The sequence below is a fragment of the Marmota flaviventris genome, chromosome 1 (genome assembly GCF_047511675.1).
Source record: "Marmota flaviventris isolate mMarFla1 chromosome 1, mMarFla1.hap1, whole genome shotgun sequence".
Taxonomy (NCBI): domain Eukaryota; kingdom Metazoa; phylum Chordata; class Mammalia; order Rodentia; family Sciuridae; genus Marmota; species Marmota flaviventris.
Genome location: NC_092498.1, coordinates 217,188,405 through 217,208,886, shown reverse-complemented (window position 1 = coordinate 217,208,886; position 20,482 = coordinate 217,188,405). Strand labels below are relative to the sequence as shown.

The 20,482-nt window shown below is 52.0% G+C and overlaps 1 protein-coding gene across 8 annotated transcripts in view; it reads right to left on the bottom strand.

Annotated features, from left to right (window-relative positions):
- Ranbp3 (RAN binding protein 3) overlaps positions 1 to 20,482 on the bottom strand; it is a 55,094-nt gene that overhangs the window by 999 nt on the left and 33,613 nt on the right. For 3 of the 8 annotated variants that reach the window (XM_071603553.1, XM_027952337.2, XM_027952341.2), the window contains 11 exons: positions 18,905 to 18,976; positions 14,372 to 14,437; positions 13,336 to 13,428; positions 11,909 to 12,036; positions 9,004 to 9,123; positions 6,841 to 6,944; positions 5,982 to 6,060; positions 4,856 to 4,958; positions 4,266 to 4,390; positions 2,613 to 2,733; positions 95 to 237 (listed from right to left, as the gene is read on the bottom strand). In XM_071603553.1, coding sequence (XP_071459654.1) covers positions 95 to 237; positions 2,613 to 2,733; positions 4,266 to 4,390; positions 4,856 to 4,958; positions 5,982 to 6,060; positions 6,841 to 6,944; positions 9,004 to 9,123; positions 11,909 to 12,036; positions 13,336 to 13,428; positions 14,372 to 14,437; positions 18,905 to 18,976 — 1,154 coding nt within the window. The remainder of the gene's footprint in view (positions 1 to 94; positions 238 to 2,612; positions 2,734 to 4,265; positions 4,391 to 4,855; positions 4,959 to 5,981; positions 6,061 to 6,840; positions 6,945 to 9,003; positions 9,124 to 11,908; positions 12,037 to 13,335; positions 13,429 to 14,371; positions 14,438 to 18,904; positions 18,977 to 20,482) is intronic. The other 5 variants (XM_027952339.2, XM_027952342.2, XM_027952340.2 and 2 more) reach the window with 3 other exon arrangements.

Genomic DNA, 20,482 nt, shown 5'->3' with positions numbered 1-20,482 from the left:
TGGCGCCCAGCATGTCAAGGAACCCCGCGTGGTGGGTGGTCTATGGGGTACAGCCTTCTTTCTGAGTCCAGCAGCCTGCCCAAGGGTGGCTCACCGAGATCAGGAAGACCTTCACACCCTGGTCCTCAGTATCCATGGCGGTGATGCGGATGCTCTTCTCACTGGCCTTGTCCATCTGCATCTGGGCCCACAGCTTGGTGTTGAGGATCAGCCGCAGGCTGCCCTGGGTCCGCATCACTGTAACCAACAAGGCCACTCAGCCTGGCCCCCACCCCGCCACCACCAGAGGCAACAACCTGAAAGAGAATCCAACTTGGCCAGCCAGCAATTCTCCAGCCCAACTCCTGCAGGACCCTGGTGGATCGGTGGCTGCACAGACTGGTGTGGCAAGCCAGTGGCTGGAGGCCACATCCGGCCTTGTGAGAGTTCTGTTTGGTCCACACAGGCAAGTGCCAGGACAGCCATTCCCTTGGGGAAATGGGGGATCGGAGAGGGCAGGAGACGGGCTGTAGGAGGTGAGGGCTGCACATGCTGAGAGGGAAGCTGGGGCCCTCTTGACCATCCCCACTCTTGGGCCAAGTCCTGGCCCCTATCCTCTGGTTTTCTTAGGAAAAAGAGGAAGTAAGAAGACTGCTTAGAGCATCCACCAAAAGGAAGCCAGGAAGGAGGGCAGCGTGCTGTGGAGGGAAGGGCAGGCCTTGTCTCTCTGGATGCTGCCCACACTGCCAGGGCCCATGCACCTGGCCTGTGTCCATGGCATGGACATGGCTAAGTCTCATCTTCCTGCTGGCTCAGCCCTGCCCACTGGAGGGCTAGGCTGTCACCTCTGCCAGGGGCCCTCTCAGCTAGATCTCCCTGTGCTCACATCCCTGGGCCAGGTACCTGCCTCAGACATGGGGGCTGGGGAAGGGACAGGGTGCCGAGGGTGGTGCTTGGTAATGGGGGGAGGGATCCATGGCAGTGGGCTGGCCGCATGTGCTGACAACAGCTGGGGAACCCCACCATGCACACTCTGCTCACACATTTGAATGCTTCCATAAGAAAATAGTAAAAGTCAACTGAAGCTTGGTGTGGTAGCACACATCTGTTAATTCCAGTGACTCAGGAGACTGAGGCAGGAGGACCACTATCTCGAAGCCAGCACAGGCAACTTTGCAAGCCTTGGCAACTTAGCAGGATGATTCTCATCTCTGCTCTGACCTCAGGGATGTTTCTGAATTGAACTGTGTAAAACAACGCTTAAGGGGAATGTGAGCTACCTTGGGCCAGAAACCCACAAAAAATACTTTGATTAGAGAAGATGAGGAAAGATGAGCATGTGCTTTTAAACACAGACACACACGTAACACAGCTTTCCCCAGTATGTGCACATATTCACTCTTATAACACAATTCATGCATTAAGATGGCCCCGTCTTGTTATCTATGATAGTTTACAAAAATCTGAAACAACCTGAATGTCTGTCAGGGATTAAATAGGGGGCTAGGGTTGTGGTTCAGTAGTAGAGCACTTGGCCTAGCATGCATGAGGCACTGTGTTCAATCCCCAGCACCATATTAAAAAAAAAAAAAAAAAAAGAAGCAGCTAAATAAACAGAGACTAAAATATAGTAATTGCCAATAGAATGTTCACATAGAAGTTTTCAAAACCAATTGTTATTTGTTTATTTTTTGCAGTACTGGGGATGGAACGCAGGGCTCCATGCATGCCAGGCAAGTGCTTTATTACTGAGCTACATCCCCAGCCCTTTTTAAATTTCATTTTGAGACAGAGACAGAGCCTCACTAAGTTGCCCAGACTAACCCTGAAGTTGCAATACTCCTGCTTCAGCCTCCTGAATAGCTGGCACGACAGGGATGACCACTGTGTCCAGCTGATAATCTTTACTTATTTTGGGGGGTATCAGGGATTGAACTCAGAGGCACTTGACCACTGAGCCATATCCCAGCCCTATTCTCTTTTTTATTTAGAGACAGGGTCTCCCTGAGTTGTTTAGCACCTCGCTGTTGTTGAGGCTGGCTTTGAATTCACCATCCTCCTGCCTCAGCCTCCTGAGCCACTGGGATTACAGGCGTGGGCCACTGCGCCTGGGGGCTGGAGAATCTTTATTTTAAAGGGATATTTAATGCTATTGGAAAATGCTCACAAATAGTAAGTGAAACAAGCAGGATATAAAATTGCCCTATTTCCTTAAAAAGGACCACAAAACAGGAGGAATCAATACGTTACGAGCAGAGACTTCTCTCTTTAAAAAGAAATAATTAATGCTGATTTCTTCTTTCTCCTTTCTATCATAAAATTGCTATTTTATCAGTGAAAGTAAATTTAAAAATTGCTAAATATTTCAACACTAGGGAGAAGTCTTGGAAGAGTTGGCAGCTGGAGTCACTGGGTCAGGCCTGTTTCGGGGGTGCCCAGCTGGCAGGCTGACTGGGCGTGCTGGGGCCACACTGTCCCGTCTCCATTCCTAGGCCAGGTCAGGTTTCCCTTTCACTCCTTCTGGAAAGGCACTTCTTGTCTGATCTTGGAACAACCCCAAGCCCTTTCTCTCCATAGGGACCCTGCCATGCCCACCTGCAGGAGGCCTGGCAGCCCCTCCCTCGGCAGCTCACCAAGTCGGGACTGCAGTGTCCCATCGTCGGTCGATGCCATGTCGTTGAGCCTGAGCAGCCCCCGGCCTCGCTCCACCCAGGACTGTGAGGTCTTGTCAAAGACAAACAGCTTGCACTGGGTCTGGAATACACATGGCCCTTGGTGAGCAGGGCCCTATCGGCTCACTGTCGTGCACACCCTGTCTCTGTATGGGTTACCTGGATTACCAGGGCCAGCAAACTATGACACAGGGCCATGGCAGGTCCTTGCCCAGTTTTTTTTGTTTTTGGTACCGGGGATTGAACTCAGGGGCACCAGACCACTGAGCCACATCCCCAGCCCTATTTTGCATTTTATTAGAGACAGGGTCTCACTGAGTTGCTTAGCGCCTCATAACGTGCTGAGGCTGGCTTTGAACTCGCGATCCTCCTGCCTCAGCCTCCTGAGCTTCTGGGTTTACAGGAATTTACAGCCATTGCGCCCAGCCTTGCCCAGTTTTTTTATCCTTCCCTTAAACTAGGTCAAGTCAAACAGTAGTAAAAAGATATTAAAAAAAAATGATTTTAGAAACAAAAGAAACTACAAAGATACCTCCTCCCACCCAACCAGGATGGCCAGAACCAGAGACTGTCAGCCGCTGCAGGAGGGGAGTGACGTGGGGTAGCTGCTGTGGAAGAACAGCACTCCCTCTGCGTTCCTCAAAATGCTAAACACCAAGTGTCCACTTGGCCCAGCAATTCCATGCCCAGGTGTCCATGAGAAAGCTCACTGAGTATCAACTGGTGAACGGACAGGCAAGTGTGGTCCCAGCATACACTGGAGAATTTCTCAGCTGTGCAAAGGAACCAGGCTCTGACACGCTAAGGCAGGGATGAGCCTGAAACAAGCTCAGCGAGGAGCCAGCACAACAGGTCACCGAGCACGCGACTCCACCGACAGGAACTGTCCAAAAGGGCAAATCCACAGACAGGAAATGGATTTGTGCTTGTCAGGGGCTGGGGCGGGCAAGGGATGACTGCTCAGGAAAATGAGGCTTCTTTTTAAGGGATGAAAAAGTTTTACGTTTTCATTTGTAGTGACGGTTGTGCAACTCTGTGCGTGCACTGACGACCCCTGAACCGTGCGCTGTAAAGAGCACCTTCTATAGATGTGCGCCATCCCTCCACAAAGCTCTCACATGTGTTAACAGGAGAAAAGCACACGGCAGAAACCTCATGTAGCCCTTCAGAGGAAAAAAATGTGGCCCCCCCCCACATCAGTGACCCCCTGTCATGAACAGATGAAAGAAACAATGTTGGGTGGAAAAGCAGTGCCAACAGAAGCCCGCGGCACTCCACGAGGCTGGCGGACACATGCACATCCATTTGGAGGGAGGGACGGCCAAGGGCGGTGTGCAGCACACCAAGGGGGTACCTCAGGAAGGGCGCCCAGGCTCTGGCCATACCCATACCCCCCCCCCCCCGGCCAGGACTACAGGGGGCGCCAGTATGACAAGTAATTCAGCTGTTCAGTATGGGTGAGGAGAGGAGGTGCTAGGACAGTCTCATCCGTGAGCTGCCTCAAAGAGTCAGTATGAGAAGTGCCTGGGCAGGCAGTGTAACCTCAACGGGCCTGTGACCACTGTGAAAGATACCGCCCCACGCCTGTGCCCGCTAGCTCCCTGCAGCCCTCACCTGTAGCACGTTGCTTTCTGCCTCCTCCCCAGTGATCACTTCCACTTTCTCCAACAAACACTTCCGCGCTGTGGCCTTGGTGTAGGCAGCTGCTGACTCGACCAGGGACTCTGCAATGTTATTAGCTAAACAAGATTGACTATGTATTTGGAAAGGGGCGAGGGGATGCCTCCCAGTGGTTCAACAGTACTGGTCTGCCCTGGGGAGGCCGGCCACCCCTAGCAGGCCAGACGCACTGCCTCGAGGAGACCTTGCGGGAAAACCATCTAGAGCCACTACATGTGAAATGTTCTCATTCCTCAGAGGACAGGACAGCGGGGCTCCTGAGAGAGGATGCAGGAGAACCTTCCTGGCCTGCTTCAGAGCACCTGGCCCAGCGGCACGCCCGGGGGCCCCCACGCCCTTCAAGGTGCACAGCTGCCTCCAGCTGAAGCACAGAGCGCTGTGGTCACAACCACGGCTCTCAGACTGTTCCTAACTGGTCTCCATGCTGGGGAAGACAGGCCCTGCAGTCCTCCCCCATCGGATGCAGAGATACACTGTCCCTTGTCACTGGCCACCCCAAGCTGACCTGCGGGACTAGGATGTACCTTTCTCAGGGGTGGCCTCCTGGGAAGACGACTCAGATCCAGACTCGGCAGCTGCGTTTTCCCTGCTGGCATCTGAGCTGACCTCGTTTAACTTGGGGAAACTCTGCAGGGAAACAAAAGGAGAATGACTACGTGGTGCTGGTGGCAAAAACAGGAGGGGAGAAAGCCCTGGTGGGGAGGGCAGTGCCAGACCCTTCTTAGCTGGGCCCCTGACTCTACGTGACGCTCCCCAGCACCATGTGGGGCCAGTCTGAACGGGCCACCCTGAATGTCACATGTGAACACCTGAGAGCTGCCCCAGAGCTCTGGGAACACGGTCTCTCCTAGCACCACCAGGAGCCCTGCGCCACCAGCAGATTGCCAACATGGGCTGTGCCATTCATCTTTGGTTGCACACCAACCTGTGAAGTGAGTCTGTGAACAGATGGTTGTGCAGGAAAAGGGCAGTACTGACGTGGGGACAACTTGCTACAAACCAGACAGAGCTGGAAAGAACGATGACGGGCCAGAACAGAGCCTTCCCCACAGTCACAACTGGCTGTGGCCGTTCAATTGGGAAGAGAAAGAATAGAGGCAGGAGGAACAGTGCTCTAGAACCCTCTCCCATGCCAGCTGGGCTCTCTGGAACAGAAAATGGCCTTTTCATATACCCAAGTGTTCTGGCCACGATGTGTGCCCGGATGCCCAGGATGACCTCGTTCCACAGACATGGCTGGCTCTACTTCAACAGGGAACAAAAGACCTGCTGTCCTCACTGGCTACAGACTTGTGGTCTGGGTGGGACTTGGGGGCCTGCAGCATATGGCCAAGAACTTCAGCCTCACACGGCTGTCACTCATTCCGACTGCCCTTATAGGGATGGAGAAGGCACTCTGGCTGCCAGTCTGGCCCCATGGCTGCAAGGGAAGACCAAGTTAGGACTAAGTCAGCCCCCTGGGCCACCAGAGTCAAGGGCCAGTCCATCTTTAAGCCGAGTCTGAGCCTGACTTTCTTTCTCTTTTATTTACAACTTAAAGTCCTGATTTTGTAGGAGACATGGCAGCCACAGCCACATGCCTATCAATCAGGGATTGGTGCTAAAAGCTTTTGGGGTCCAAGAAGAAGAGTGCCACGAGGGGCTGCTCACCAAAACACGCTCGCTCATGTTCTGGCCAAAGACGAACTTGTTGCTGGAAGCGTCGGCACTGTTGGCTGTGTTCTCTAAACTGGAGAGGAGATGTGCCACGAGTGTGTGATCAGGTAAATGTGCACGTGTGAACACGCGTACACCAACATGCAGGTGCAGGAATGACCACCCCCCCAACATCGGCAGGGAGCAGTCTGGACCCCTCTCCCTCTACTGACGGGCTGCAGCTAGTGGGATCCAGAGTCCCTGGGCCATGCACACTGCCAGGCAGAAACCCAGCCTTAGCTTGCTTGGTGGAGGATCCCAATGACACAGGGGAGGCCACACTCATTAGCTCTTCAGGCCTGTCTCCCAGGCAGGGAGACCTCTCCTTCTGAAGCTCTGGGGAGTAGCACCTCAGGCACCAACCAGGGTAACCCACAGCCTTCACCCCACGTAGCCACACCCACGTTAAGGGGCACTGGGGTTGGCCCCTCGTGGCTACAGGAGGTGACCAAGCTGCCACTGGCCCTATCAGCTCTGCTCTAGTCGTTTGGTCCACGTGAGAGGGTCACTCTGAGGCTAGGCTGTATCCTCCATATGCCCCTGATGAGCACACTGGACTCTAGTCTTGCAGGAGGTCTGTCGTTGTCTGGGACAACCCTGGCCCATGGCTTCACCCAGAAGGGGGAGTAAAGGAGGGCCTGGGGTACCTTGACTATGATGGCTTTTGCTTCCTCCTGCTCCACACCCCTTGGGAAGGACAGGGCTGGCTCCTGGTCCACCACCAAGGTCCCCAGGCCCAAGGCAGAAAGATCATGAATGGCCCCACCGTGGCTGAGGCTTTCTCCCACCACCTCTTCCCAGCTCTGACACCTACCTGGAACTGATATACTGGAGAAAGTAGTTGGTGGCAGCTGGTGTGTCTGAGCTGGGCTGTCCGGCACTCTCCAAGCCGGCTACATCGGTATTCTCATTCACCAGCTGTGAACAGAAACACCCCATCAGGACAGAAGGGCCTGGGGCTCTACAGCTATCTGTCTGCAGGACCCTGCACTGTGGGTCATGGCTCTGAGGTCAGCTCCTGCTGAGTGCATGTGCTATGTGTGGCTGTCACCAATTTCACATGTTGCTTTTAGTGGTTAAGATAGAGAAACAGACCACAGAGCATTCAGGAAGCTCTTCTACCTCGCCACAGACACCTGCCCTGAAGCTGGTGTGGGCCAGTACTTCTGACCACATCACAGAGCACAGATTTGCACCCTGGGCCTCCCAAGGGGCTGGGTACAGACAGGATGGAAGCACTCTCTGAGGCTCTTTCAAGGCTGCCCTCAGGGGAGATGCTGAGAGATCTGACATCAAGACTCCAAGGCCCTGGACATCTGTGAGACCCTGATCCCACCCACTTCAAAGCAGCCACCCCCAAATGTGAGGGACAGAGAATTGGGCCTGAATGGCCTAAGTGTAGGTGTATTTCAAGTCTCTCACCCGTCCCTAGTGGGAACAGGCAAAAGAGACTCATTATTTTGTCTGAAAGCTGTGGCAGCGTCAACACCTAGTTTCTGTGTTTCAGGACTGGTCCTGCTGTCGGACAGGGAGTTAACAAGCAGACAGCAGGAAGACTATCCAGCACCTTCTCAGCAGAAATTTTTGATTCCTTATTTTAAGCTTTCCCATTGGGTGCTATGGACACTAGGCTGGGTCATTCTCTGGGTGGGCATCCTGAGTACTGCACTTCAGGATGCTGAGCAACATCCCTGGCCTCCACCCACTCCATGCTGGGACACCCCCAGTTGTGACACCACACTTGTTCCAGAGATAGCCACTGATGCCACCTCTCAGGCTACTACAGAAGCTTCTTACCAGATGAGCTGCTGAAGAGCCGTGGCAGAGCGCTCGGGGCTTCCCAGGGCTCCAGCCCATGGGCCCAGAGACGCTGTCCTCCGACACTGCCAAAGCTTCCCACTCAACTCGAGTGTCCAGACATGACTGACACACCTGAGGGCAGCCAGTGACAGATGCCTGCTCTCACCTATCCTTTTTTGGTGGTACTGGGGATGGAGCCCAGGTGTGCTGCACCACTGAACTACATCTGCAGCCTTCCTTATTTTTCACTCATCAGCTGGAAACAGAAACACCTCATCAGGACAGTAAGGGGCTCCAAGTTTACCTAGGCTGGCCTTGAACTTTGGATCCTCCTGCCTTAGCCTTCCTTCCAAGTCACTGAGATCACATGTTTGTACTACCATGTCCAGCTCCCAACCTGTTTTTGAGAAAATAAGGTGTCCATGCACAGTGTTGTGTCCTGTTGTTCCCGCCACTTCCAGGCTGAGACGGGAGGATCACTTAAGCCCAGGAGCTCAGGGCCAGCCTGGGCAACACAGTGCGAGTCTGTCTCAACTACAACAAAAATAAGGTGATGGCCCGGGGTTGGGGCTCAATGGCGCTTGCCTAGCACACGCAAGGCCCTGGGTTCGATCCTCAGCACCACATAAAAATAAATAAGTAAAATAAAGGTGTTGTGTACAATTACAACTAAAAAATAAATACTTAAAAAATAAGGCGATGATGGTTTGTCATAGCTGGTACACGAGTGACCCCAAAGGTGTGTGCTGAAGGTTGCCCTAACGCAGCAGTGTTCTGAAGATGTGTACTGGGGATGGAGCCCAGGTGTGCTGCACCACTGAACTACCACTGAAGGATGGACGGAGGCCGTGGCACGCACCCTCGAAGGGTATTCCTCGTCTCAGACCCTTTCTGTCTCCGTTCCTGGCTGCTCTGAACTAAGTAGCTTTCCTCTGCCATGTCCTTCCTCCAAGAGAGGCTGCCTTGCTCAGACCTAAAGGGACGGAGCAGGCTGGATGAGCTCAGACTGGGAGCCGTGATAAACACCCCCTTCTGTATTTTCAGATATTCTGGTTAAATCTAAAGGAAAGTCCACTGATTTTCTTGTTGAACACGAAGTCATTAAAAAAATAATAATAATAAATAAATAAAAATCAACTCAGTAGTTCAATATCTCATTCAATCCCTGATCACATACCTTAACTCTGTCCCTCAAGTTCTGCCCAAATACAAAGGCTTGCTGTGCAACTTGATCTTTCTTCTCACAGTTTTCCTCCTCAGAAGTATTGCTAGACTCATTTTTCTGGGGCTCTTTCTCCTATTAAAAACAAAACACAAAAATTGGGAAAAGGGGACACATTAGCCCAGATACACAGAACCAGAACACTCTTCTGTCTTTTCCATGTGGCTCTTTCGGTTGTGGTCCTTGGGCCAGCGGGGGCCTGAGGACTCCCCAGCACACCTGCCTTGCCAGCAGCAGGGTCAGCTCTCCCTGGGTAGAGCCGTGGGAGAGGCAGACAAGGACCCATTCCATGTGCTGCAGGTTCCCTAAACAGGCGCAGGGCTCTGCTTTAGATAAAGGGTATGTGACGGACAGGCCTGAGACCAGCCGCTCCCAACTGGCAAGAGGCACCCCCTGCCTTGGTAGGGCAAAGGGCTGCCAGCCTCTTCCCATGCCTTGGCAGAGGTGGTTCCTAAGTGGATAGTGAGATGCGGTGGCCTGGACAGGCAATGCTGGAGGCTTCTACCCACCTTGGGATGCTTGGAACCAACCCATAGTCCCCTGGGTTACTTAACAGGAATTGGACCTTTGTAAGGCCAGGGTGGCCTAAATGGTACCAGAGCTTCTGGGCATAGAGTCAGACTAGGTTTTTGTTTTGAAAAGCCCACTGATGAGTGGTGGCCTTTCTGTCTAGGTGGATAAGATGCAGAGACGAACATCACACCCAACATGGCTAGAAGCTACTTCTGAGACCCTGTTCTCAGAAACACTTCGAGGAGGGCTCTGGCAGAGAGAGACAGAGCAAGGTACTTGCTGCAGCACCATCAATACTGGCAGAGAGCTGGAAACAACCCAGAGGTTCATCGTTAGCCAAAGGACTAACATAACTTAGGATTTAAAACACAACGGGGGGGAAAAACTCACAATGCAGCTGCTACCGAGAAAGGCAGGATGCCCTCAGCAATCAGAAAGATAAACAAGTTGTGAGATATGAAAGTGTAAATCCATTTTGATCAAAAGTGAACCGGGTGGAGTGGTTCAGTGGTTAATCCTTTTCTAGCACATGGGAGACCCTGGATTCCATCCCAGCACTGCCAAAAAAGCAAAGCAAATAAAGCCCCATGTGTCACCTGAGCCTTAAGTCTACTATCTCATGGTCCCCCATGGTAGCATGTCAGTGTGTGCCATGTTTCTGAGGTGACAAGAAAGACAAAAGTCTGCCTGGTGAACCCTCAGTCCCTGCAGACCAGGGTGTCAGAGGATAGCAAGTGTGGCAGTGCCAGCAGCAAGAGCCTCCACTTCTGTCCTAGTGTCAGCCACATGCAGAACTGCTGGTGGCATGTGTGGCCTGTGTGGCTCCACCCACACCCACAGGGAGCACTGGCTGGGTGGCAGAAGGGGGATGTCAGGAGGAACTGGGAGCCAGATAGAATCATCCGCAGCCCAGCACAGGAGATGGAGAGGAGCGATCCCGGTGGCCTGCAGGGCTGGGGAAGGGCTAGATGCAGGAGGGCAACTCAGGGGGACACCTTCTGGGTTGGGACGGATTGAAACTCTACAGCTCGTGTGAGCTGTGGCAACTGGTGCCACCAGCACAGCCATGCACTCGCTGTCAGGAAGTGAGCAGTGTCAGGGACGGGCTGGGTCTCTTCCAGGAGCCCCTCCAACTCAGAAGAGCTGTGCTCCTGACCCACTGCCCTCAACGCCTCAGCATTTCCTATTCCCACATTCCCAACTGAGACCTGTGGTTTGAACACAGGGGCAGGGGAAGTTCTAGAACATAACTAGAGACAGCCAAGCTCCCACCTGAGTGGAGGGTTCAAAACCACAGGCAGCAGGTCTGTTGACTCGGCTGCAGAGTACAGAAGACACGCGGGTCCAGCCAGGCTTTTCAGAGATGCCAAGTGGTGCATTACTGCAGATGACCAAAAGGCACCTGCCAAGCTTGGGAGCAGCTGGTCATCTAATGTCCCCCACTTCAGCTGCTGTGAAATACATTGCCCTGGGCCTCCACAGTCCTGGAATCCTGGGGGACCTTTTAATTTTTCTTAAATGAACTATTCCCGAGCTGCCCCCAGGCATGCTTTCCAACTCAATGGAACCACCCAAATCCTGGAGAACTGACTCTTGTGTGCAGAGGGGGAGGTTCTTCCCATGAAATACTGCAAGACAATCATTCATGAAAGCCACTCCTCTGGACCCAGTGACTCCCAGGACTCAGGATAAGCTACCCCAAAGGACCACACACACTGGGGGCCAGATGCTCGGTAGCACAGGGCCTGCCCAGCAGGCTGCTTGAGGCGCTAATCTCCCGGGCTGAGGAAAGGACCCCCCTGGCAGGCTCATGGTTTGCCAGTGTTCTAGGGTCTGTGGGCACAGGATGATGGTTCTCGTTCTGAAAGCATGGTCCCCCATGTGGAAATGGGGATATGCTGGAACTTTGAAATGGTGGGGCCTAGCACAGGTGGCTGGGGGCACTGCCCCTGGAAGAAACTGATTGAGTTGTCATGGGACCCTGGGGAGTTCTCTCTAGGCAAGATGTTATCAAAGAATAGGACTGTCCCCTCCCTGCTCCCAGCTTCCTGTCTTGCCTTGTGATCTCCCTCTTGCTCCTGCCGAGACGCTATTGCCATGAAGAAACACGGCCAGAGGGTCCTAGGCAGAGCTGGTGCCCTCCTGTTTGGACTTTCAGCCTCTAAAATTGTGTGCTAAATGAACCTCTTTTCTTTATATACTTCCCAGCCTGGGTATTTTTCTAGACCACTGAGCAAATGCAAAAACAGGCCCACGGCTGAAGAGCTGTGAACTCGGCAAGAGGAGTTGACTCTCCGGTCCCGCTGGGCTGGGCACATGGTGGCCCCCTTCCCCAGAACACACTGACCTCAAGTGCATGTGCCTCGTCAGCAGATTCAGAGGGACTTCTCCGTGCAGGGTTTTCTGGTGATAATGATGTCGCTGCCCCCATGCAGTCTGCTGGGATGCTGACTCCATTGGTGCCACTGCTAGGGACTGTGGGAAGAAGGGAGAGTGGGGAGTGTTGGGCATCCAGCCAGGACCCCTCCAGCCCACCTCTCCTGTAGCTGTAGAGGTGCTGCACCCCATGTAGGGACCTCCTTTGGACAGTCAAGTCCCCTTAGTAGGAAAGGGCCTGGCATCTCTACTAAAAGCCACTTGCACTGAGATCGGCTCAGGAGGCTGAGGCAGGAGGATTGCAAGTTCCAGGCCAGCCTCAGCAACTTAGCGAGACTCTGTGTCTCAGAATAAAAAAGAAAATAAAAGAGCTGGGGACATGGCTCAGTGATTAAGAACCCGTGTGTTCAATCCCCAGTACCAAACAAAAATAAACAACCCCCCCCCCCCCAAAAAAAAACCCCTCCAACTCTGGGCTGGGGTTGTGGCTCAGCGGTAGTACACTTGCCTGGCATGTGTGAGGCACTGGGTTCAATTCTCAGCACCACGTAAAAATAAACATATATATATAAAAACCCAACTCTGGAGAGCATATGACTCAAACATTAAAATCTGGCCTTAGCCGGCCGGGCTCAGTGGCACATGCCTATAATCCCAGCGGTTTGGGAGGATGAGACAGAAGGATTGCGAGTTCAAAGCCAGCCTCAGCAAAAGTAAGGTGCTAAGCAACTCAGTGAGACCCTGTCTCTGAATAAAATAAAACAAAACAAATCAAGACTAGGGATGTGGCTGAGTGGTTGAGTGCCCCTGAATTCAATCCTTGGTACCCCCCCAAAAATTAAATAAATAAATAAATAAATCTGGCTTTGACTGTTAAACATCAAATTAAGATAATTTCCTCTATAATTAAAAACCCTTCAGAAATATTAACCAGTTCCCTGTGTTGAGAGGCTGAGCTGTTTCTGATGAAGAGTTCTCAATTACAGGGAAAGACCAAAAAGAAGAAAAGCTCATAAATAAGAAGGTTAAGGATGAACTGGAAATAGGAAAAACTGCTCCTGGTATGGATGTGAGGGAGACACAGCTCAGGAGTGGGTGTGAAGTGGGCAGGAAGATGAAAATGTTGGCCCCATGGCCATAACTGGCAAGTCTTCTGAAGACCTGTGTGGCTCATGGCTAAGTTTTGTCTGTAGACATGCAGGGACAAATCTACACGTTCACAGGCTCAGGTTGGCTTTTATGAAGACAGTGAGTGGGTGACGCATGTGTGACCCAGTCACACTGCCCAGAGCCTCGGGGAGCCTGGGCTGGTTTAAAGGACCTCCTCTGTTCTCTCTGTATTTCTGAGTACACTCAGTGGTTTCCTGGGAGTGCTGGTTCCTGGGCTGCATCTCTTACTGGATTGCGACAGTGCTTTTGGCTGTGGGGCTTGCAATACGGCTGGGCGGAGAACGCTGCGCTGCTGTTCCTTGGGCTTCTGGCTTGGCAAACCTGCAATGGAAGTCGGCTTTCCTAGGGCCCTGGATGCCCAGCAGAAATGCAGCACCCCCCCACACACACACCCCCGTCCCCCAGGCGCTTCAGAACAAACTAACCCCAGTGTCCCTTGCTGGCTGGATTAGGCAAGGAAGCAGCTTTTAGAAAACCTTTTCTTTACAACTAGACACGCAGATTCTAGCTCTTTATGAAATTCCCACATCACCAATCATGACTGTGAATTAACCCAGCTAGTACACTCATCAAGGACAATACTGGACTCAAGAATGAAGAGAAACCATGTGCACGCCTGTAATCCCAGCAGCTCGGGAGGCCAAGGCAGGAGGATCGAAAGTTCAAGGCTAGCCTCGGCAACTTAGCAAGGCCCTGTCTCATAATAAGAAATAAAAAGGGCTGGGGCCCCAGGGTTCAATCCCCAGTATCCCCCACCCCCCAAAAAAGTGAAGAGCAGATGGTGAGGAGGAGGGGAGGGCATGGCATTCACAGCAATTCCCCAGATTTTGGACTCTGGGATCATATAAAGGCATCTTCTGTACCTACTCTTTAAAAACCACATGGAGAAGATCCCTCTGCCAAATACAGGCTGGGCAAGGACCCTGAGAGGAGGTGTCCTGTCCTTGCAGGCTTCCATCTAAGTCCTTCCCTTGCTGGGCCCTGCTCATGAGCAGGGTGCAGGGGAGCCAGGCGCTCTGGTCATCAGGTGAACCCTGGCACACTGGGCCACACTCTGGAACCACTGCTGCTGCTGAGCACAGCCCACACCGCCTCTCCTGCTCTGAGTGCAGAGAGCCCCAGCAGCTCCCTGCTCAGAGAGGTCCTCCGTAAGCAGCTTTCCATGGCTCACAGGTCAGGTCTCACCCGGACAGCAGGCTGTGAAGGAGCCTGGAAAGATCTGAGGAAGCCATTCCCATCACCTTTCTGGATGTGGGCCACCTACCTGCACTGGGCGCCTGGCCATGGATCAGTGTCGGTGGCTTCAGCCGGAACCCGCTGCTCTTTTCCTCTATAAGCACAAGACAAAACATGAAAAGCAGACCTGCCTGGGGCAGAGCAGCCAAGCCCAGAGGGCAGAGGACAGAAGAAGGGCTTCAGGTCTAGCCTCAGTGACCATGGGCCTAAGGAACTTGGGAAACGTTTCCAAATTAACAGAAAGGCAGAAGCTGGGGCCAGCCAGCAGGCAGCTGTGCAGCCCAGGTTGTAAGAAGCACTGGCTCTAGGGCAAAGTGCTGACAACAGGGGAGGGACAGGAGGATGAAGGCATCAGCGGAGGTGATGAAGTCCCCCAAGATCAGAGCCCTGCCTCTAGAGCGGGATTCGAGGCAGACAGCTTAGGGTTTACACTTGAGGACAACAGGATTGGTCTCCTTTTTCCTAGAAGACTTGTCCATCAGAGAATGTGTCCAAGGTCAAGAAAAGACCAAAGTGGCAGATGGTGGGTTTGCTCCACCCCCAGATATGCCTCTGGAGCTTTGCCTTGGTGCTGGACAAGAGCACCCCTGGCCACCTGCGAGAACAGCAAGTGCCCAGGGATCCTGGGAGGGCTAGAAAGCCTGGTTTTGGCACAGTCTGTTGTCCACAGATCCCTCGACTGGCAGGTCTCAGTGACCTTGCCCACGGAAGGTGGTGAGAGCAGTCTAAACTGATCCATAATAGGAAGGATGATCACAAAGGCCTGGGTCTTCTGGAGAGAGCAAGGGTCTAGAGGCAGCCTTGCTTTTATGCTAAGGGTCAGCCCAGGCCAGGGTGCAGGGCATGAGACCAACATATAAAAATCAATTGTGTTTCTATATACTAGGGTGAATACTCCGAAAATGAAATTAAGAAAAAAATTCCATTTTCAACAGCACCAAGAGAAATAAAATACTTGGGAATAAATGTAACAGAAGCAAATTCTGTTTGAAGAATTAAAAAACTAATAATATAAAGGGAAAGAGAATCCAAGAGGCCACATAGTATATGACTTCATTGATAAGAAATGTCCAGGAGTCGGGCTGTGGCTCATGTGTGGAGCACTGTGTTCGATTCTCAGTGCTGCATATAAATAAATGGACAAAATAAAGACCCATTAACATATAATATATATACAATGTGTGTGTGTATGTGTTTATGTATATAATGCACAGAAGGGGTAAATCCACAGAGACAGGAAGTAAAATGGATTCATGGTTTCTGGGGGCTGGGAGAGGATGGGGTGACTGCTCATGATCCCCAGGAGGGCTTCTTTTTGGGGTAGTGGGAAGGTTCTGAAATTAATGATGATGTTCGCAGCATAACTTGGCGGGTTCATTAAGAGCCATTCAACTGTACAAGAAAACGACATCAAAATCCTAAGAATCCCATCAGATCAAACTCTCAGACACGAAATAAGATCAAATCAGAATTCAGAACAAGCAGGAAGGCTGCAGTCCACTGAAGAGGCGCTGCTGAGCCCAGTGCTGTGAGGCTGATGTCTCTGGTGTGACAGAGCAGCCACACAACCCCCCGAGGAGGTGCCAAAGCACCAGGGAAGAGGCCCGCCAGGTGGTCCATTCCAGAAGGCAAATGCTGAGTTATTAGCTGATGACTAGCTATTAAGTCACATTTTTCAAGTTGAGGTCAAATGCACAATTTAAATAATTTTTCAGAAGCCCTGAGAGCCAGTTTACAACATTTATGTTTTGGCTATAGAATGCTCCTCAGCACCTGGCTGGGTAGAGCCTATGCCAGGACAGGCTGGCAGGGGCAGAAGGCCTGGGACATCATGGCCACTGAATGGCCTACCCCAAACCTGGCCCACCCTACAGACACACAGGGAATCCATGCTGGGTGCTGCAGTGAAGGACAGACGTCTTGTCTTTTCCTTTCCAAGCACAAGACAAATATGAAAAGTACGCCTGCGTAGGGGTGGGATGCTTCTAATGGCAACTGGGCACTCAGAGGACAGAGGGGGCACAAAGTAGCAGGGAAGTGTGCTTGTGGGGTGGCCAAGCTCTGGAAGCCCTGCTGTAGGACCTGTTCCATGAAACACTTCTTTTAGAAATGCGCTTTGTCTGCAACACAAAACTGCTGCCTTGTGGGCTGACCCCAATGTCCCCCACACATCCCAGGTCCTGCTGGGTGCAGGCATTGCTTCCCATGGGCCCAGTGGAAGAACAGAGTCCCAGGGGCAGCCCCGGCTTGCCGGGGAGACAGGCCTGAGCAAGCAGGCTGCTATCTGAGTGCTTTCTGCCCGCCTCCCAGGGACCCCAAGTGAAGTCTGAAGGAAACAATGCCACCCCCGATGGAACTCCTGATTTAGTCAGGAAGATGCCCTGGAACTAAACCTGGCCTGCACCAGATGGAGGAGAGGATCCCAGAGCAGGTGGCCTGGTGGAAGTGTGCACTGAGCAAGGATGGGCTGGGCTGGGCTGGGCGGTGCAGGGCAGGGGAGGGCAGGGCAGGGCAGGAGTGGGCTAGGCTGCTGAGGGGAGGGACGAGCTGAGAAGAGGCAGAGCCAGGTTTCTTCCTTGCAGAGGAGAGGTAGGTTAGGCCCTGGGTTATGCAAACAGGCAAGAGATGGAGCAATCACGCAGGTGGAGAGCTGCGCATGTTCCCAGGTCTGCCTACAAGAGGCTCAGAACCCAGACCTTGGTTCAAAAGGCCATTCTCTACTACAAAAGGACAGGGTCCCTTTGAGAAATGAGGAAGAGTCCAGGACCGGAACACGGAAAGATGACAAGCATGGAGTCTCTTGTTGGGACAGAAAGCAAAAAAAAAGTGTTCAAAAGAACAAAGGGAACCTGGGGGAAAGGGGAGAAGTGCTGACCAAATTATGTTGTTCTGTTGTGAACAGGTACAGATACGTAAGGACAAACCCCATTATGAACTACAGTGCACCAATTAAAAAAATGTGAAAACAGGGAAAAACAGGGAAAACAGAAGGAAGGGCACCTGACCCAGCAACACAAGAATCTGCCTGATTGGGGTGGGGGAAATGACTTCACGTGATTGGTGCAACTGGTGAACTATGTTCAAAGCAAATGGTACAACTGGATGATTTCACCTCTTTGAGCCATCAAGGGGAACCCTGCTAGCAAGAGGACAAAGCCAATACGGTGTACACCAAGAACAGGGTGTCCCCCCTGGGGGTTCCCACCCAAGACACTCCCTGGGTCTCTTCACCAAACCCAAGGACTTCCACAAGACCCATGGCCTACAACCTTCACAGATGGAAATGTGACACTCTGGTTTAGCAGATGGAAAGTGAGATACACAGGGTGCGACATGGACATGATCCCTCTACCATAAAGACTACGTGGACAAATGAAGGACGTGGAAGGCAGTCTCCAGGTGACAGTGTTATGGAAACACTCTACGACTCTTCTCTAAGTACTGAAGGTTTTCAAAATTAAAGTTAAAAAAGACGTGAAGTTCACTGTGCAGCTGCCCTGACACGCCTCCCACATGCCCAGCACTAGGGTATCAGGGACTTTAAATCAAGGCTTTGTCTAAGCTGTGGAATGGACCCCAGCCATCTTGGCTTCCTGGGCCACCTGCTCCTAATACTAGTGGACAAAGAGGACAGGGGAGACTCAGAGGTGCATCTGAAGAACGACTCGTACCTGTGCTCACAGTGCTCCCATGATGGATAATGGAGACCACAACCAGGGACTGGCGGACTTTGCCTCCATGGTTCAGAATGCTGCCTGCCCAAGTGACACCCAGGTACAACCTACCGGCTGGCTCTGAGGACCTTGAAGAACCAAGCTCCTCCTTGAGATGAGGTCAGGGGGTCAGTTGAAACAGTTAACTTCTAGAGTCAAAATGAATTCCACTATTTCAAATTATGCCACCCAAGTTATAAAAATTCACGTCACCTCTTCCCTTGCCAGCATGGGACTTATCTCACAACGCTTCTGAAGTTGGCAATGGATTTATATAAGGCAGGTTGGGTTACAGAATGTGGGTTGTTAAACTTGCTCACTAAATATTTTATGGGGAATTCCAGCCATGTGGGAGAAATTTTCAGGAAACTCTGGAGTTGGTTCTCTAGCAAAAGACCAAAAAAGGAAGGCTCTTGTACTCTGCAGAAGGGATCACATTGTTTTCCTCAGCTTTAAAGTTGTGATGATACATGCTTATCTAATAGACCTGGGCAATATTAATGTGAAAATTTAATACACAGAAATGGATCTGGAAAAAAAAAAATCACATGCACTTCATAGTAGCTATTTTGGGGTAGGAGAGTGGAGATTGGGCAAGGGAATTTTTCTTCCTTTTTTTTTTTTTTTTTTACAATATGGATACATTGTGTGAAAATTTGAAAAGAAATCTCTCTCTCTGTCTCCCCCTTCCCTCCCTCTCTCTCTCTCACACAGTACTGGGGATTGAACCCAGGGCGTTTTTTATTTTGAGACAGAGTCTTGCTAAGTTACTGAGAATCTCACTACTGTGTTTATCTCAGGAAAATCCCCAGGGACAGGTGGACGGGCAAAGGGACATGAGGTCTCACCTGGGTCTGAGTCAGAATTGCCTGCAGAGGACTCGCAGAAGGTTGATGGCATAAAAACATTGTGTTTTGACACTGTCGGCATGGAGATGCAGGCGGGGGAGGGAACAAGAGGGAAAAGAGCATGAGTAGGCGGGGCACACAAGGGGGGGATTCTCTTGAGTGCAGGAGCACGAAGACAAGCATTTAAACTCTCAATGAGAGTGGAGCCTGTCCTTACAGCCTCAAGTGGTCTGACAGCTGGCTGCCCATCTTAGCTCATACTCCCAGCCCTACCTTGGCACCCTGGGCCCTGGCAGGGGCAGCCAGCTGGCACATAGGGCCTCACTGAAGGCTGCCTCAGCCCATTTCTCCTCAGCAGCCAGGCATGTGCCCTACCCTGATGGTTTAAGACTTTTCTTTACAGCAGCAATTGCTTCTTGGTGTGTGGGCCAGCCCACGAGGTCCACAAATGAAGTGGAACTCCCTGAGCAACAGCTTGAGTGCACCGAGACAGGCTGCAGCAAAGTGGAACTGGAGGGCAGCATAAAACTAATGCTCACCAATCTCCAGCTCCACTTCTGCCCTGACACTGCGGTGACTGAGTAGGAAGGGAAGCTGCCTCCTCCTACAGGAGCACCTATCCAGGTGTGCAGAAAACTTTAAACAAGGATGCAAACCAACCAGGCAGCTCCTTAATATCTGGGGACAAGTGACAGCGTGTCTGCTCGGGGGCCTCATGCAGCTGATAAAGGATGTGGCAATATCCAAAATAGACATTAAGGGCAGGAGGCGTGACAGCATTGCTGGGCGCTGCCTCTGCCCTGTGCTCCTGCAACGTGTACATCTCTGTGTGAACAAAGCCACGTTCTGAGTGATCTTTCCCTTGCAGTGATAGCCACAGCCACAAAGTTCCCAACTGCAAAACGTTTTCTGTGAACTTCCCAAGAGTGCATTTTACTTTGTGCAACCAGAACTCATCTCTACACACACATGTGCCTCCAAACTGGTGATGCACACAGACCACAAAACAATACCAGTGTGGACCAAGTCACTTCGGGGAATAGCCCAGGGCCAGCGGTTACTCTTGACCCTGCAGGGCAGCTGCATTCTGGAGGCGAGGGCCAGGCTGTCTAAGCTTCCTGAGTAGCCCCAACCACTCTGTCCTAGAAACCTGCCTCTGCCAGACCTGCCTGTGTGCCTAAGGGCCTGTTGCCTCCATACTGCACGGATGCCCTGGGTATGCCCTGGGTATAGTTTAAGACTTTTCTTTACAGCAGCAATTGCTTCTTGGGGTGTGGGCCAGTCCACGGGGGTCCACAAATGAAGTGGAACTCTCTGAGCAACAGCTTGAGTGCACCGAGACGGGCTGTAGCAAAGTGGAACTGGAGGGCAGCATAAAACTAATGCTCTGTCTGGCCCTTCCTCCAAGCCTCACCAAGTCCCTTCCCCTGGGCTGCTCCACTGTCAGTGCACAGTGTCACAGCAGTCTCAGGAAGGATTATGAATGGTCAGAGCCCCTCCCAAAAGGGCTCTCAATGCTCGGCCCTTGTCTCCTACTTCAGAGGCACAATTTCTTTACTGTCATCCTCTGTCTGCTAA